General features: G+C 38.9%; 1 protein-coding gene across 1 annotated transcript in view; it reads right to left on the bottom strand.

Moving 5' to 3' along the window:
* Positions 1-18,377, bottom strand: part of LOC149720195 (long-chain-fatty-acid--CoA ligase 5-like) — a 184,112-nt gene that overhangs the window by 52,607 nt on the left and 113,128 nt on the right. The window contains exons 7-8 of the mRNA XM_089859689.1: positions 6,236-6,268; positions 2,945-2,996 (exon numbers count right to left, since the gene is read on the bottom strand). Coding sequence (XP_089715815.1) covers positions 2,945-2,996; positions 6,236-6,268 — 85 coding nt within the window. The remainder of the gene's footprint in view (positions 1-2,944; positions 2,997-6,235; positions 6,269-18,377) is intronic.

The following is an 18,377-nucleotide window of genomic DNA, read 5'->3' as shown; positions in this document are numbered from 1 at the left end:
TCTCTCCCTTTCCCGATACTTGGGATCTTGCCTACGTTCCGCTATGGAACTTCTCTCCCTTTCCCGATACTAGGGATCTTTCCAACGTTCCGCTTCATATGCTCTCTCCTTTTCCCGATACTCGGGATTTTGCCTTCGTGCCGCTATGGAACTTCTCTCCCTTTCACGATACTCGGGATCTTGCCTACGTTACGCTATGGAACTTCTCTCCCTTTCCCAATACTCGGGATCTTGCCTACGGTCCGCTATGGAACTTCTCTCCCTTTCCCAATACTCGGGATCTTGCCTACGGTCCGCTATGGAACTTCTCTCCCTTTCCCGATACTCGGGATTTTGCCTACGTTCCGCTTTGGAAATCCTCTCCCTTTCCCGATACTCGGGATCTTTCCTACGTTCTGCCATGGAAGTCCTCTTCCTTTCAGAAATAGTTAAATTAGCTAAAGCCTGTGAATCAGTTCTTTCCCGTTCACGCTTAAGTTTATACAACTCCCTTCGTCTAGCATTTAATTTTTCTCTGGCCTTAGCCGCCTCTGGATCCGTTTTTCCCCGTTCTAAGAGATAGAAGGGTATGACGTTTGCATACGTAGAACTGACATTACTCTCTTAGCTCAGTGTCATCCCCCTACCAGGCGCGTACAGTATCCCCTCTTACAAAAGCGCGCCTAGAGGGAGGGATAAACAGTCTACTCCCCTCTCTACCGACACTACTCTATAGCAAGAGGAGCAGAAACTTTGTAAATAGGGACCGGCTCTGAATTTGGAGAAACTAGTTCCGGTTGTTCACTTGACCATGTCGTCTACTTTAAAAATACCTTTTGTACGGTGAATCCAGAGATCAATCCTTCGCTACCACCAAAAATAAGCAGCCGACATAATTTAACCAATAAAATGCGTAGCTTCTTAGCCAATCAACAAAAACCGGATCTAGTTACTCCAAAACCGAGGCCGGGCTTTTCAAAAGCATTATGATTGGCTAGACTTTCTGCTCCTCTTGGTATATTCTCTTTGATGACATAGATTTATGCGATACCTAACCCTTACTACTAGCATTCTATAAATTTATTTATGTGAATAGCCCTTCGATACGCTACTTTTAACAGTGCTAAAATGATTACGTACTTAACGCTCAATTAATACACGTACAGAAAGTTTTAGTTTATGATATAGACTTATGCGATACCTAACCCTTACTACTAGCATTCAATAAATTTATTTAAAAACCCTTACTACTAGCATTCTATAAATTTATGTGAATAGCACCTAGATACGCTACTTTTAACCATGCTAAAATGATTACGTACTTAACGCTCAATTAATACACGTACAGAAAGTTTTAGTTTATGACACAGACTTATTCCGACGCATAATTTTCGCATCTTATAAGTTTCCAACATGAACCTATGCCTTAAGACCATTTTAAAAAGAACGTCAGTAAGTACTTGCTTTTGCTTTCAAAATTTCCCTCGATTTCTTTGAATGTTGAAATCGGGGAGCGTGAAACTCTTCTTGTCGACGGGTGAGAGGAATTTTTAAGAGAGAGTATATGGCTTAACCCAACTATCATAATTCCCTTCCTTTTAAAGTAGACGAACGAAAAATATCTACTTCACCACAATTCTCTCCCTTTCACTTTCCCTTAAATGACGAACGAAAACTTCTATACTGCCAAAGGCGCTACTGTAACACCCCTACTACTACAAGAACAACAGGGCAGGTCAAACTAAGAGCCTCATCGTAGATGTACATCATACGATGTGGCTAAAAATCGACGTGTTTTTCCAAAATACCGTTTTCCAGCCACACTCGACTTGTTACCAGGGAGCACAAATAGAAAGGAGAGTCAGCCCCCTTTCAAATACGTTACCAGTGCTGTGACTCTCTAAGGGCGTGCCGCACATGCGCAATCGGCGCAAAGGAGAGGTAAAAATCAGAGAAATTTGTTTGTGTTTCGGCCAGTATTACGGCCGAGGCGTGAGACTCTAACCGCATTTTCGTGTTTACCCTTTTTGAATTTCCTTCTCAACGGGTCACGTAACGTCTTATTCTCGGCTGTGCGCCGAGGTATGTGAGCCTGAGAGCTATGTTGACAGCCGTTTTAGTTACCTTCCCCTTCTATCTTTGGCCGCGTTCAGCAGAGCTCAGCACTGAGTCAGTGCTGTTAGCCGTGTCCTACTGAACGGGATTTTGATTTTGCATTTTAACGTCACGCTGCTCAGCGCTGAGCCAGAGCGGTCACCAAGAAAATAGTCTGTTTTTGAATAGTGTGACATAAAACGGATAGTTCCTAGCTTGTCGAAAAAACCATGGAGAAATTATTACAAATAGCTCTTGCTGATTCTGGTGGAACTACCCATTTCATTGCCATGAAACCTGTTGATCATGCGAGAATTTTAAGAGATATGTTAGTCGTTTTAATTTTAATTATCAAAGTTGTTTTTATTTATCTCTATAAATATGTTTTCACACAAGTTTTGTTATGCCTTGGTACCTTGCACGCTTATTGCGCTACCGCCATTTTTAAAACACCGATGACTGGGGTAAAGCGTTCAGCAATTCTATGACTTCATTATGACGACAGAGCTCATCGTTAAGTTTTCCAAAATCCGCTGTTTTGTTTGGTGAGCTCTGCTGAACGCAGCCTTTGACTCTCCTTTCTATTTGTGCTCATTGTTGTTACCGAAACGACGCGCTTCCGCTTTTTTAAAAGGTCAGCTAGAGGCGACACTAGTAAAAGCCGTTTGCATAGAGAGACGCCCGTTAACAGAGCTGGAATGTCATCTTATTTTAGTGGCCCGTGATCCAAGGCACGTAAAATACACAAGTAGAAACACTGCACCAGCGAATAAATTTTTATTTTAACATTAGTTTTCCCAAAATCCCTTGGGCCGTGGTGCTTATTAGATATTAAGAAAAAGCTTGAAAGGAAGATTCACGATTGACTTACCCGTGGTTCCACTTGTCCAACATATAGTGAATAAATCTTCAGGGTTTGGTTTCTAAAACAAATATTCATTAAGCGATAGTTAGGGGTATAGTCTAATTTTTTCTTTTTTATTCCAAACAGCAAAAAAAAATAGAATTAGAATCATAGACTCATCCGTCTATTAACTATTGTACCCGATATTGAACGATACAGAATACTAAACTGGAAGATGATCATAAAACAAGAATGTCAATCAAAAGCAAGGGTCTAGATTAAAGCTTAACGACTGGGGGTTCACCTCCAACCAAAACTTAACAAAACCTGAATGAAACCACTTCCGAAACCAGTGGCGGCGCCAGGGGTAGGCGACACAGGCTATATCGTACATTTAGTTTCATTTTGGGGGCCTATAAACGCCGTAGCTATACCACAAACATTGAGAAGGGAAATTATGAAAACCGCTCTAAAGGAATTATGGGTACTTGGCCCTTCTTGTAGTACAAATTGAGTCGGTTCAGATCAGCCAGTTTTGTGTTATAAAAAACACAAACTGGAGGCAAGATTTGGAGAGATAAAGCAGACTGATAAAATGGTGGGCTTTTTTAACGCGTTTGTTCCTCGTTTGTGTTTCTCTACTTTGTGCCAGCAAATCTTGATTGAAATGTTCACATTATGCCCAACTATTCTTAGGTATAATAGATGTTTATATTTGATACTCGTATGAATTTATAATGATTAGATCTAACGTAAAGTATATTTATTTAAGCATTTTGATCTAAGCCTTGTTTTTTGAACACACAAGTAGTAAGTACGAACTGCTTTCCTGCAGAGTTTAGTGACGTCACGTCAGAGAGAATTTTGGTGACGTATGCCTGTTATAATGCGCAGGCGCGGCGGGACAAATCAACAAGGTGCGCAAGCCATAAAAACTTTCTATAAAGGCCTCAAAAAGATCGTCCATAAACTACGTCACACTCATGGTGGGAGTGGTTTCTAAATTTGTGACAGTCCGTGACAAAGGGGGAGGAAAGGGTTCTTCAATGCGTGACGTAACATTTATCATCTGTTTTGTTACGAAGTCAGTATTGGCTCTATCTCGTTATAAACGAAAAAAACATTCTACCAAGGAACGACCACTGCGATAATTTACCAAAATTTTTGTTCCATCATCGCTTATATAGAAGAAAATTTATGCAAACTCCTTTTTACGCGTACGTGAACGTGTAACCAATTTAAAACAAACTTAGCAGTTCACTGCATAGCTTAGGTAGCTACACGTACGCTTAAAGATGGCTAAATAGAGAGTACCCGTAGTTTCAGTTGAAACTCTCTTATGTCACTGTTTCCACGCCATCAGCATAAAGCATGGTTTTCGCTTAGCGTAAATCACGACTTTTGGCCCGACGTCAAGCGTCAACCGAAAAAAGCATAGTTACGCTAAACCGAAATTACGTTGAGTGTGGCGATATTAGCTATCTATTTTTTCGGCCGTGTTTGACGTTAAAGCATGGTTTTCACTTGGCGTGAATCACGACTTTTCGCCCGACGTCAAGCGACAACCGAAAAAAATATAGTTACGCTGGACAGAAATTACGTTGAGTGTGGCGATATTAGCTTTCTATTTTTTCGGCCGCGTTCAACGTTAACGTTCTGCGCGAGCCAATCAGCAGTAAGCTAGAGTCGTGACGTCATTTTCGACCACGCGTGTTCGGAAGACGTCGTCCGCAGTCCGCCATATTTTTATTTATTTCGTTCCTATTCGAGTCAGTAACTAGTACAAATCCCTGAGAATGCCGAAGTTCGATGCTGAAAGGTTTATTGAAGAAGATAGGAACAATACAAATCTGTCTGATACTTGAATCAAAGATTGCAAAATAAAAAAGAAAGACAATAGATGGGCCGCAATTAGTGCAGTGTTCAGTTTATCTGTTAAGCCTTGGTTCCATTATTTGCGGGAATTACTCTAAGTGAAAACGCTATAACGCTGGGCGACAACGTAAAAAAACCAATCTGACATTTGACGTCCAGCTGCAAAGTAGTTTTTTCAGTCAAGTGAAAACCATGCTTATCGCTCTGCTCGAGCCAATCAGCAAGAAGCTAGAGTCGTGACGTCATTTTCGACCACGCATGTTTGGAAGAGGACGTCCGCGGTCCGCCATGTTTTTATATTTTTAGCTCCTAATCGAGCCAGTTACTCTCTCAGAATACAGAAAGTTCAATGCTGAAAGTTTTATTGAGGAGGTTCGGAGCCATCCAAATCTTAATGATATGGGACACAAAAAATACAAAGACCAAAAAGAAAGACAATGGGCTGCAATTGGTGAAATGTTCAGGTTATTTGTTAAGTCTTGGTTCCATTATATGCGGAAACTACGATAAAAGAAAACGCTATAACGCTGGGCAACACCGTAAAAAACAAATCTGACGTTTGACTTCCAGCTGCAGAGTAGTTTTTTTCGGTCAAGTGAAAGCCATGCTTAAGCGAGGATGAATCTGATCCCCGTTCCGATTGAAATGGATTCCTATATTTCGCACATTTTTGAAATCTGAATCCCAAGCTCGATTAGACTAAGGTTTTCTTGTTGTCTAATTCTAGAAAGTGTGCCCCTTTATTTAAGCTTTATGGAAAATGTTTTGAACCTTATAGAAAAGCACATGGAAAAGCTTTATGGAAAATGTTTTGAACCTTATAGAAAAGCACATCCCGATATTATAGAAAACTACATCCCGAATTCCCGATATCAGAGGCTAAACGGAAGAGATCTTTTGAATTTCAAGCTGACGAAAATATTTGAGCGGAACGCCATATCACTGAAGAAAAAAAGATTCTCTTGTCAAATTAATCAAATTAGATTTGTAAATGAAGACAAGTCATAGTGCTATAGAGGGCGGGTTAAAAATGTGACGTGGTTTTTATGCGAGGGGTCTGATCAGGAGGGATGGGGGTCAGAAAATGCTTTTTTGGCGTGACTCAGTTTATAGACGGTTACAAAAATGGTGGCTATAAAAATTTCGTCGTCATCGTAGGTGCAGGCTTTGAGTTAAGATAATAAATACACACAAACAATTTAATCATTTCCTTAACGATAATTAAGGGGGTCCATAATTGTGAAAAACATTTAGACTAAACCAAAGAATATCCTGGGGCCGCCACTGGCTAAAACATCCCCTGGTACAGTTTGGTCAAAATCGGTAAAGCAAAACTACGAACAGAAAACATTTGATACATAGTATCAATAAAAATTGTATTCTTTCAAACAACAACAAAATTATACCTTGAAATTAAATTTTCTTTAATCAAGCAGTACTCACCAATACTTTCTTCAACTTCATTATACCAGTCATCTAAAAAAGAAAAAAAAAGTTTAACAATTTTTTGTACATGTTTTGATTTGTTGCAAATTATGTTTATCGAATCTTGCCTAAAACTTATCTAAATGCAGTTAATGACTTTATCCTTTGAATTGTAAAGGATATGAGTGTTCGTATTCGAAACCATCTCTCTAGACCCGATTTTTTTAAGTAGTTTTGATCGTGCACCCGAAGCATTTGGCTTTATGATCTCATGCACTGATTTTTCAGGCAAACAATCGTTAAATAAGGAAACTTTTAGGTTTGAATTGCGGTTAGAATTTGCAAATAAGCAAGAGTTTTAACCCTTCAGGGCTAACTAGACATTGTGATTAAACTGGAGTCATCTCGCTGTAGTGAGTTCCACAACAACTGTTTCCCTTGAACTAAAAATCTCCTAGAGCTCGTAATGGCCCTGGAGACGTTTAATTCATTACATAATGTAATTATAATCGATCATTAACTCGTTATATTGTGTAATTATAATCGATCATTAACTCGTTATATTGTGTAATTATAATCGATCATTAACTCGTTATATTGTGTAATTATATACGATTATTAATTCGCTATATAATGTAATTATATTCGATTATTAATTCGTTATATAATGTAATTATATTCGATCATAAATTCTTTATATAATGTAATTATAATCGATCAATAATTCGTTATATAATGTAATTATAATCGATCATTAATTCATTATATAATGTAATTATGATCCATCATTAATTCATTATATAATGTGATTATAATCGATCATTAATTCATTATATAATGTGATTATAATCAATCATTATAAATGTAATTATTAGCGATCATTACATACTGTTAATATTAGCTATCGGTAAACGATACTGTTATTATTAGTGATCATTACTTTGTGTTATTATTAGCGATCATTACATTGTGTTATTATTAGCGATCATTACATACTGTTTCTATTATGGATAAACAAAACTCGATAATAAAGGTTACGATCACTTTTTTGTTATTTGGCGAATATTACGTAATTCACCAGGTATACCTAAAAATCAAAACCTCTAATGTAGTTCTCGGTTAACGCTATATATATATATACAAGGTTTAAACATTCATTTCTGGCGACCAGTTTAGATACTTCTCTTAAAGCGTTGGAGCCATGCAAAGAAAAATTTGTAGGGGATTCACTGCACTGGCGCTTCCAGAGAGAAAAAAAATTAGCAGTGTAGGTACCTTTAAATGAAGAAAATGAACAAAAGTTGTTGGTCACGCACTGGAATTACATATCCTGAGTCTGTAATTTACTGCTGAATGAGCTACTTAAAACAAAAGCTAAATTTGTGTTGACGGGACATATTTGAAATGGTACCATTTCAAGTAGAGATTCGACAAATGGTACCCAGTAAAAACTTGGGGTCTATAAATGGTCTCTACATGGTTTGAACTAAATCATCACACCAAAAAGGCAGTAATTGTTTAAATTTACGTGTATTATGGTTTGAAAATGGTTTCAGTTAAAATTAACCCTAAATGGTTTGTCTATAAAGTTCGAATAAACCAATAATGTTCTAGTATCCAACCATTTTTCTGCTTGCAGAATATGAAACAGAAATGTTCCGATTTTAAACCATATCCCGCTACTTTTCCGTTTTTAAAGCATATTCCGTTATGTTCTAATAATAGAGGTAAAGTTTAAATGTTTATAACATTAAATCCGAAGTTCAAGAGTCACTAGGCAGTATATAACTTCAAAATCGAGAGTTAGGAAATTAAAAAAAATCTCAACAGGATATCCGAGGTTCAAGTTATCATTATATGTGATAATATAAGATAATGTGACGAAGCGTCTTTGTCAACGTAAGGCAAAGGCCTCTGTGATGTAGTGACGTCAGTGTAGACAAGATAAGATAAGCGATTAGATAAGGATATATAAATGAACCTGGTTATCAATGTAATAGGCAGTAGTCTGCGGGTGTGAATAAAAGACTTTACTCTGGGTGTATTTAATAGCGTAACAACACTACATTTTGGCGACGGAGGCGAGCTTTTCGCGTATACAGTCGGTGGTTTTTAATATAACCGGGGGCTTTAATCGCGCACGGACGAGATTTCGCGTATACAGTCGCTTTTTAAATAGCCGGGGACTTCAATCGCGGACGGACGAGATTTCGCGTATACAGTCGGTTTTTAAATAGCCGGGGACTTCAATCGCGGACGGACGAATCTCTCTTTAATCAGTTCAAGTGACGCGCAACCAGTCGGTGGCTCTTCTGATAGCCGGGGACTTTAACCGCGTACGGACGAACTGAAACATGGCAACGGCAAATATTCCGGCACTAACAGCCTTCACCCCGCACGAAGATTCGTCCTCAGTGGCTTCACGCTTGGAAAAATGGATCGAGCGTTTCGACATATTCCTACTTGCCATGAATATCTCACAAGACGCACGGAAACGTGCCATGCTTCTTCATACGGTTGGTGAGGAAGTATACGACATCTTCACTACTCTCCCAGACGTAGGAACAACATATGATCAAGCCAAAGCAGCACTGCAGACTCACTTCGCTCCCCAGCGAAATATTCAATACGAGGTATTTCAGTTTAAACGAGACAAGCAAGAGGACAAAGAAACAATAGACGAGTTTCACACCCGTCTTCGGAAGCTGTCAGTACACTGCGATTTTCATAGCGCAAATAGAGAAATCAAGTCCCAATTCATACTTGGAGTCAAATCGAAACGTCTAAGGAGAGCAGCGCTAAGAGATCCACAACTAACAATGGACGACATTCTGAAACAAGGACGGTTAGATGAAGCTACGGATCGGCAAGCAGCGGACATGGAAAAACCGGAAACAGTGAAGGTCGAGAAGTTCAGTGACCGGGTTGATTCCAAACTGAGCCAAGACATACTTCATCGCAGCGTGATACACTTTGTTTTAACTGTGGATACGAATGGCCACATGGGGAAAAAGGTTGTCCAGCGAAGGGAAAGATCTGTTCAGCCTGCAGGAAAAGGAATCACTTCGCAAGGTGCTGCAAAGTAAAACGGAAAGTTGTTACAAGAAAAGCCCAAAGGGTTCTGGTACTGGAAAAGGCGGACTCTGATGAAGTAAGCTCGGAGGAAGAAGTATCGCAGGAACAGTACATCAACACAGTCAAAAGCTCAAAAGGAGGATCCCCGCAAATTACCCTCTCTGTCAATGGTAAAGAGCTAAACATGATGATCGACTCGAGAGCGACGGTCAATGTCATGGGAGAAGAGACGTATAGAGTCCTCAAGTTGCCACCATTGAAGACAACTACAATTAGACTCCAGGCGTATGGTTCCAAAGGATTCTTACCAGTAATAGGACGCTGTAAAGTGGTCTTTAAGACCCAGCGAAGTAGAGAAACCGCTTACATATATGTGGTTCGATGCAAAACGATACCGGTTCTGGGATTTAGAACCGCAGAAGATCTGGGCCTAATCAAAATAATGACGGAAGGGAAGACGTCAAACACGCAAGAAATACGATCAGTCTCGACGACCATAGACTGGATGGAAAAGTTCCCCGACCTGTTCAGAGGGGTAGGCAAGCTGAAAGGATACAGAGCACACATACATGTCGATCAGTCTGTTCCGGGGAAAGTCCAGCCGCACCGTCGAATACCGTTTGCCATGCGGGAAATAGTGGAGGAGGAACTAGAGAGTGGAGGCCGAAGATATCATAGAAAGGGTAACGGGACCTATGTCTTGGGTCTCTCCCATTGTATTGATACCCAAAAGAGACAAGAATCCGGAAGACAATGATGGAACAGAGGGATCCTGAGAGAGAAAGAAGACATATCGGATATGCGTCGACATGAGACTTCCCAATTAGGCAGTCATGAGAGAACGCCACCCAACTCCTACGGCTGAGGATATTTTGGCCCTGGCTAACGGGGCAAAGAAGTTTTCGAAAATCGATTTAAAAATGGGATACCACCAGATCGAACTGGATGAAGAGTCGAGGGTCATCACGACATTTTCAACGCATTTGGGTTTGAGAAGGTATAAACGCTTAATATTTGGGATCACTTCAGCTGCGGAGCAATTTCAAGAAATAATTGCACGAGTAATAGCGGGAATCCCAGGAACGATAAACGCAAGTGATGATATCCTGATTTGTGGACAAACGGATCAAGAGCACGACCAAAATCTAGAGGCGGTTCTTCAGAAATCGCAGGAGTCGGGGTTGACTCTGAATGAAGGTAAATGCCAATTTGGAAAACGATCATTGGTATTCTTCGGTTTCACTCTATCGGACAAAGGAGTCTCAGTGAATCCGGCCAAGATCACGGCATTCACATCTCTAGAATCTCCAACCACCATAGAAGAGGTGCGAAGTCTATTAGGAATGATACAATATAGCGGGAGGTTCATTCCAGACCTGGCTACAATCACATACCCTATACGGCAGCTATTGAGGACGGAGGCCCCTATCTAATGGACTGAGCGACATCAGCAAGCCTTTGACACCCTCAAAGAACGACTGAGTGAGGATATTAAGTTGGCATACTTCAACCCGTCTTACAAAACCAATATTGTGGTTGATTCAAGTCCGGTGGGGCTAGGAGCGATCCTAAGTCAAGAGGACCCAGTCTCGAAGCAAGTCAGAGTGGTGGCATATGCAAGCAAGTCGCTTACAATAATAATAATAATAATAATAATAATAATAATAGTAATAATAATATTTATTTAGCGGGAAAAGACCGCAGGCAACCACAGAGGCAAAGCCTATACAAGGTGGTTACCGGGACAAAACAAAAAAAAAAAACACAAAATACACAAAGAAAAATAAATAAATAACAACAGCGAATAATCAATTTAAATTACAATCCAAGAGCCATTTATCAAGAAAAAATTTGGAAATTAAGGACCGAAACTGGGGAACTGAAGAGTGAGAGGCGGCTTCTCTGAGGTGTTCAGGTAAGGCGTTCCAAACGTAGGCGCTTCTATAGAAAAACGAATTTTTCAAAGCAAGGCATCGCGCATAGTGAAGTCCAGAGGAGATATTCGTAAGTGGAACGCGAGCTACTAGCGGTACAATGGGTGGTAGAACATTATCATTTGTTCGTATATGGCTTCAAGTTCACAGTATATACTGATCATCAACCTTCGGTCCATATTTTGGGAAAGCCGCACCTACGAACGTCGGCACGGATAGAACGGCTGTGCCTTAAGGTTCAGCAATATACCTTTGATACCGTGTACCGGCCGGGGAAGGACAATCCCACTGATTACTTGTCACGTCATCCGATGCCTAGTAATGACCTGGAAGAAGACGATCTAGAAGAATACATTATTGGCATAGTAGAAACCGCCATACCGGAGGCTATTAGTAAGGCGATGGTAGTGGAGGAAACTGCCAAAGATCCAGTCATGCAGAAACTTATACAGGAGCTTCTCAAACCAGGGAGGAGTGAGCTCGGTTTTGCTGACAAGGGGCTGGAGCTGTTCAAGAAGATACGCAGGGAGCTAACACTGCATGAAAACGGAATCGTTCTTAGAGGAGCCCGAATTGTCATGCCAGAATCTTTGAGGGATCAGTTCGTCGAATTGGCCCATGTTGGACATCAAGGAATAGTAAAAACAAAGTTGCTGTTACGGGAGAAGGTATGGTTTCCGGGGATAGACAACTTAATAGAAGAAAAATCCAACGATGTCTTGCCTGTCAAGCCGTGGTTCGAGACGTGAAAACAGAGCCGTTGTCCATGACGGAGCTACCTGAAGAAATATGGTCACACTTGGTTATGGATTTCGCTGGCCCATTCCCGGATGGATGTCATCTGATGGTGATAATCGACAAGCATTCCCGCTACCCTATAGTTCAGATTGTGACGTCACTCTCGTCCTCGAACATTCTCGACAAGTTGGAACGGGTGTTCGCCATGTTTGGATTTCCGAAGCAAATAAAGACAGATAACGGACCACCATTTAATTCCAACACCTTTACCAAGAAGTTAGGGCAACTGGTTTGCTACCACAAGAAGGTCACGAAACTCTGGCCTCAAGCGAACGGTGAAGTGGAACGCTTCATGAGGACTCTTAATAAATTAATACAAGCAACCCATGTCGAAAAGCGGCCATGGAAAGGAGAGTTGAGCAACTTCCTAATCAACTACCGCACGACGCCTCACTCGACAACAGGGAAATCTCCAGCGGAAATTTTGTTTGGACGTAAGATTCGATCTTGGTTTCCCGAGGAGGGAAAGACGAAGTCCGAAGATGAAGTTCGGCAAAAGGATAGAAGAAAGAAGGCCTCTATGAAGGGATACGCGGAAGATAGGCGTCATTTGTCCCATCACACATTCCAAGTTGGCGACAAGGTCCTGGTCCGGCAAGAAAAACGAAACAAGTTGACGGCCTTTTACGATCCCGACCCGTATCAGATCATCGAAGTAAAAGGGTCCCAAATCACGGCGGCCCGCAGGGGGAAGCTTCTGGAAAGGAACTCGTCGTTTTTCAAGGCGGTCCCTGAGGTTGCAGTGAGTCAGAGGTCTCGTTCGGAAAGTGGTAGCGAAGCCGGGGACATATCGGAACTTCCAGACTGGCATCGAACATCGGGAGTTACTACACCTGCAGTTAGACGCTATCCTGAAAGAGAACGTCACGGAGTCCCTCCCTGCAGATATGGGGCCGTGCCGTTCTGAGGCTACTGGACATTAAATTTTTTATAACTTGTATATTTGTATATAGTTTGTTTTAATAAGAATAGTTGCATTAACGGTAATACCCAAAGTTTGTTAATTAATAATTTGAGGCTTAGTCTACTGTTGTATTTTAGTTTCTTGTTCAAAAAAAGGAAAGATGTGATGTGAGGTAGTGACGTCAGTGTAGACAAGATAAAATAAGCGATTAGATAAGGATATATAAATGAACCTGGTTATCAATGTAATAGGCAGTAGTCTGCGGGTGTGAATAAAAGAAAGGTTATGACTTTACTCTGGGTGTATTTAATAGCGTAACAACACTACAGCCTCATACCGTTTTTCTTGACTATCGTCGTCAATGGTCAAGCTATAATTCCTCTTAAAGTAGTAAATAAACAACACTTGACCCAATGTTCTAGGAAGCTATTAATAAAAATAAAATATGAAAAGAAATGGTCTCAATTAGATCAAAAAATTATACTTAGCTTCAAAGATCAATATTAAATCAAAGTCGAATATTTAGTTAAGCTTCGATATTTACGGTATAGGCTCACGATGCTAGTCTTTCGTAATAATAGCATCCAAATTCTAGAGGGCCGGTAGGCCCTACTAGATAAGAACCCACACCCTCCCGTAATGCTAAAGAATTCTCAGATTTTAGGCTTAGCGTACCATAGAAAAAGCATTTGATTTTTGGTGGTCCACTCCATCTTATAACTCAGAAACTACTGCGAAATTAAGGTTCGGAACAGTTTCCAGTCTTTCAATCTCACTCCCATAATTCAAAATTCAAAGAAATCGAGGGTAATTTTAAAAAGCAAAAGGAAGTATATACCGACGTTATATTTAGAATGGGCTTAAGTCGGTGTTTATTATTGAAAGTTACGTGTATTTGTCCACAAATCGAGAATAATTTTTAAAGCAAAAGAAAGTTCTAGCTTGTGGCCCCGTGGATATTACAATTATAACGTAATTAAATTTATTGTAGTAAGGATTACGGGCAGGGTTGTTTGATTTAAATCAAGCGATTTTTTTAAAAAAATCATTTGACTAAAATCAAGAATATATTTTTATCTTTAAAAAATGTTTTCTAAGATTCCAAGAAGTAGTTTAAGAAACTCGAGAAGAAACTTAACTAGAAAAGACCTAAAATTAAAAATAATCATGATTTTGGTATATTTCAATGTAAGTTTTTCCCAGAACTCCAGTTTGTCTTGCTGGAAAGGCTAGGATATGAAATAGCGGTCAAGCTAGTATTTTTATACAAGCATTTGAATATTTATAATATCCAATAGCTGCTTAAATGTCATAATTATTTTGCATTTGGTTAATTTTGACTCAAAAGTTTTCATGTTGGTAATTTACTATCTATTAGTTCAATAAAATGAAAAAAAAATGAAATAAATCAATTAAAATCAAAAAAATCCGATTTAAATAAAAAAAAGTCGATTTTTTTGATTTTTTTGAAAAAATCAAAAAAATCAACAACCCTGATTACGGGTTATCATTTTTTGTTAGGGCATCGAGGGGCTATTCACTCTGATTTTCTGTACTTCTTTTAAGGAGTATTTACGGGTATTTCATTTTACCACTGTTAAAGGATACGCATCGTGGGGCTACTCACTCACGTTTTCCGTTCGTGTCACACTATTATAAATATAGCAGTGGTAAAAAGATTGAAGTAATGATTTTAAAACACTTAAAGGTAGCGCAGTGAGGGGCTATTCACTTAAATATTTTGTACGCCTATTTAGTACGGTACGATGCGGCCACTATTACGAGCCCTTGGGTCGTCTTGTTTTTTTTTTTGTTTTTTTTTACTATGCTGTTAGTCATAGGAGAGGGGAAATTCGCGGAATTGAGAAATCATTCCACTTGGGTTTTTTGGGCGCTTGGGGCCGAGCGCGTTTAGCTCGGTCAAGTATCTTTCTTCGGGATTTCAGAAAGACGGTTAGTAAGAGCTTTCTTCATATCACATGAAGTCAATTGTGTTCGAAACTGTTTTATATGAAGATGAAAGCATCAAAACTATATCCATGCCTGGTTTTAATTCATGCTTTGTTTTATCAGAAAAATTATTTTAGTGGTGTTTGGTAATGAACAACAAATAAAATGAGGTAAAAATCGCATGTTAAGTTTGACCAATCTAAAAGATTAGTGACTAAACATTTTGTGACTTTTATATAGAACGTATACACCAGGACGTTACTGGTAATTTAACAGGACGTGTGAATAATGTTTGAAATTATTTGGGTGGGAGAAGTTGCTCCCTCTTCTCAGCTTCATCTTCAGTGTCATGTTGTGATTGTGAGGCATCCTACATCAGCCAAGATGGTCAAGTACTAATTCAAACTGAACTTCTAGCCTTTCTCCCTGCAGCCTCTTGGCTTACTAACACTGGGAGAACCTAAATGAAATTGAACTGGACGCTTGTCAAAATTTAAATGGGCCCACGCAATATTTTAAATGGACCCACGCAATATTTTAAATGGACCCACGCGATATTTTAAATCGATCCACGCGATATTTTAAATCGATCCACGCGATATTTTAAATCGATCCACGCGATATTTTAAATCGATCCACGCGATATTTTAAATCGATCCACGCGATATTTTAAATCGATCCACGCGATATTTTAAATGGACACTCGCGATATTTTAAATGGGCACCCGCAATAGTTGGAATATTTTTTCAAACTTCGTATTTATAAAAACTTGAGGATACAGTGTACAGACTAATGGCGGTAGAGAGGGGTGTAAACTGTGTATCGCTCCGTCTGGGCGCGCTCTAGTAAGAGAGGATACTTAACGCGCCCTGAAGGGACATGACACTGAGCTAAGAGATAGAAGGTATGCCGTTTGCATAGGTAGTACTGCCATTACTCTACATATAACAATCTTGTCTCGAAAATCAAATTAAGTTTTCAATTAATCTTTAAATTAACACTATAAAGATAATACTAGCCCTATAAACTTAATCCTATCCCTTAAAATAAATTGAAAAGAAATTCACGGTTTCGTACAATAGAAGAGGAACTAGCCCGTCAAAATTGACACAGAACTATCCTATGCCCCTATATCTACAGTGCAAAATGAAATACCTAGCAACTGAAGTATTTTCCAAGAACCCAGAGAAATGTCTCGCTTATTAGACGCCAAGCAACAAGACCTTGAGTCACTATCCTGGTGGCCCGAGAAATTTCTAGCATATTTTTTTTAACCCTTAAACTGACCAATTCGTATTTGGTCCCAAAACAAAAAGTTTTGCCTATTCGTTGATAATATGTATCCGCCCGGCTACGTCATGAATATGGTCCACTATTCGCCAAACCAAAGTCAATCAACAAACGCCATTGTCCGAGAGATCCTTGCGAGAAACTAGAAGTTATATATACGAATTCCCTCCTGTCCCACCCTCAGTCGATACCTTAACTTATTAACGAAACCCTGTCGGCTCATCCTTAAGAAATCCTTAGACGTACGGAGTAAATTTTAAATCGAAACTTTTATTTTATTCATTTTGATACCTTGATTTTTAATCAATTTGAATCCTTAATTTTTCGGAAGAGAATCGGAGATTTTATTTTATTCATTTTGATACCTTTATTTTCTTAATCAATTTGAATCCTTAATTTTTCGGAAAAGAAACTCGGAGACATATTTTATAAACCCTTAATTTTTGAAGAAGAGAAAGAGCGCACGTGCGCGAAATATTAAAAGAAAAAAAAAGAAAATAATTAACCCTTAAATTGAGAAAGAAGAAAAAAGAACCCTTCCCTTAAGAAGAATATGGAAGAGGAGCAACTTGTCGTAAGAAATTTAAAACTTGAAACTATTTTGATAAACTGACTTGAAACTATGGTTAAAGAACTTAGATTATGGTTGACGGATTGATTAAATTTTAAAAAAAAATCTTCACTTTCTATTTTTGAAATTATTATTTTAGTGCATAACTGTTCGATTTTAACCTAAACACCCCTAAAATTAAAATTTGAAACTTAAAGGAGACATTCCATAGAGGTTATAAATTGCAAACCTCCCTTAGATATAAGTTTGATTTTTTGTTTAATTTTTATTTTGACCCCTATAAAAGTTTGTGAAAATTTATGAACAAAATTGAATATTATGTTGAATATTAAAAATTTGATTAGAATATATTTTGACTCTCAATTGACACATACCATCAAACGCGGTCACGTTTGATTCAGAAATTTTATAAGCCCTCGTTCCCGTTAAAAGGCCTTAACTCTCCACAACTGACTGCATTCTAACATGTTGTCTAGCGTTAGCGAGGTTGAATCATAAGTGAAAAAGAGGTAGGTGTTTGTCTTTCATCTTAACCCCTCTCGTAAGACGTCGAACACCCCACCCCCATAAAGAACAAATGAAGAAGTCAGTAACTACCATTCGGGCCCTAAATATGTGAATATTTAGGGCCAAAAAGATCCATCCATTAGTTTATTTTATAAAAAATAAAGTTTTTAAGGGTGGTTTTCATTTCAATGAAATTAATCACACCTTTTTATGAAAAACAGGAATTTTTCCCATAGAAATAACATGGGAAATTTTTTGAAAAAAACAATCCGGTTATTCGGATGTTAGAAAACGATGCGTTTGTTAGTTTTGGGAACGGTCTTACATGAAAGGTACATTTCTTATTTTGCTAAGCTATTTTCATTGAAAATAATTAAGTTTAAGTATTAATTTTGATAACATTTAGAACATAGCTCGATTTACGATATTATATCATGGATACACTAATTTACAAGAAAATATCAGCGCGACAAAAATTGGCGTTTTTTAACGTTTAGTTGCCTCCAGTGATGGGCATTTTCCCGATTTTTCATTTTCTCACGCTCACGCTCACGAGTATTTACTCATAGAGTAGGAGCTCTCAGCTCTCGCTCACTTTTGGTTTTGGGAAAAAGAGTAGCTACTCTTCTCCGCTTTCTTTTACAATATATTTGTCATAGCCTCTCCTCTCATAAAATAATTTGTGCGTGTTCTCCAAGATGGCGCTGCTCTCTGCTCAATTACTCTAGTAAATAAATGGCACCAAAAGCTCTCGCCTCACACTGACACAAAAAAATATGGCGAGCTCACAGTGCTCTCCGCTCTTCCATAAGCCAAGTCCGTCAGCTCTCATTTATTGGGCACATTTCCACAAGGAATTTATGGGCTTCCTCTCATCTCATTTCAACTGGTTTTTTCAATACTCGAAGCTCACCTCTCTTTATGGTTTTTGTGAACTCAATAGCTTATGACGCTCATCTCATATTTCGCTCTCAATTCAATACCAAATATCATCTCATTAAAATTTTAAGGCTTCTTTTTTTCTTTTCATTTATTTCTGGCGTATGTCATATATTTTACCGCTCGACTCATTGTCAAAGCTCATATTAATGAGCTCTTTTCAAAGCTCATCTCATCTCATTTTAAAATTG

Source organism: Phalangium opilio, unplaced genomic scaffold, assembly GCF_054372755.1.
Source record: "Phalangium opilio isolate 3A_F unplaced genomic scaffold, DU_Popi_V2 ptg000002l_1, whole genome shotgun sequence".
Taxonomy (NCBI): domain Eukaryota; kingdom Metazoa; phylum Arthropoda; class Arachnida; order Opiliones; family Phalangiidae; genus Phalangium; species Phalangium opilio.
The sequence above is the reverse complement of the archived record's forward strand: the minus strand, read 5'-3'. Positions and strand labels throughout refer to the sequence as shown.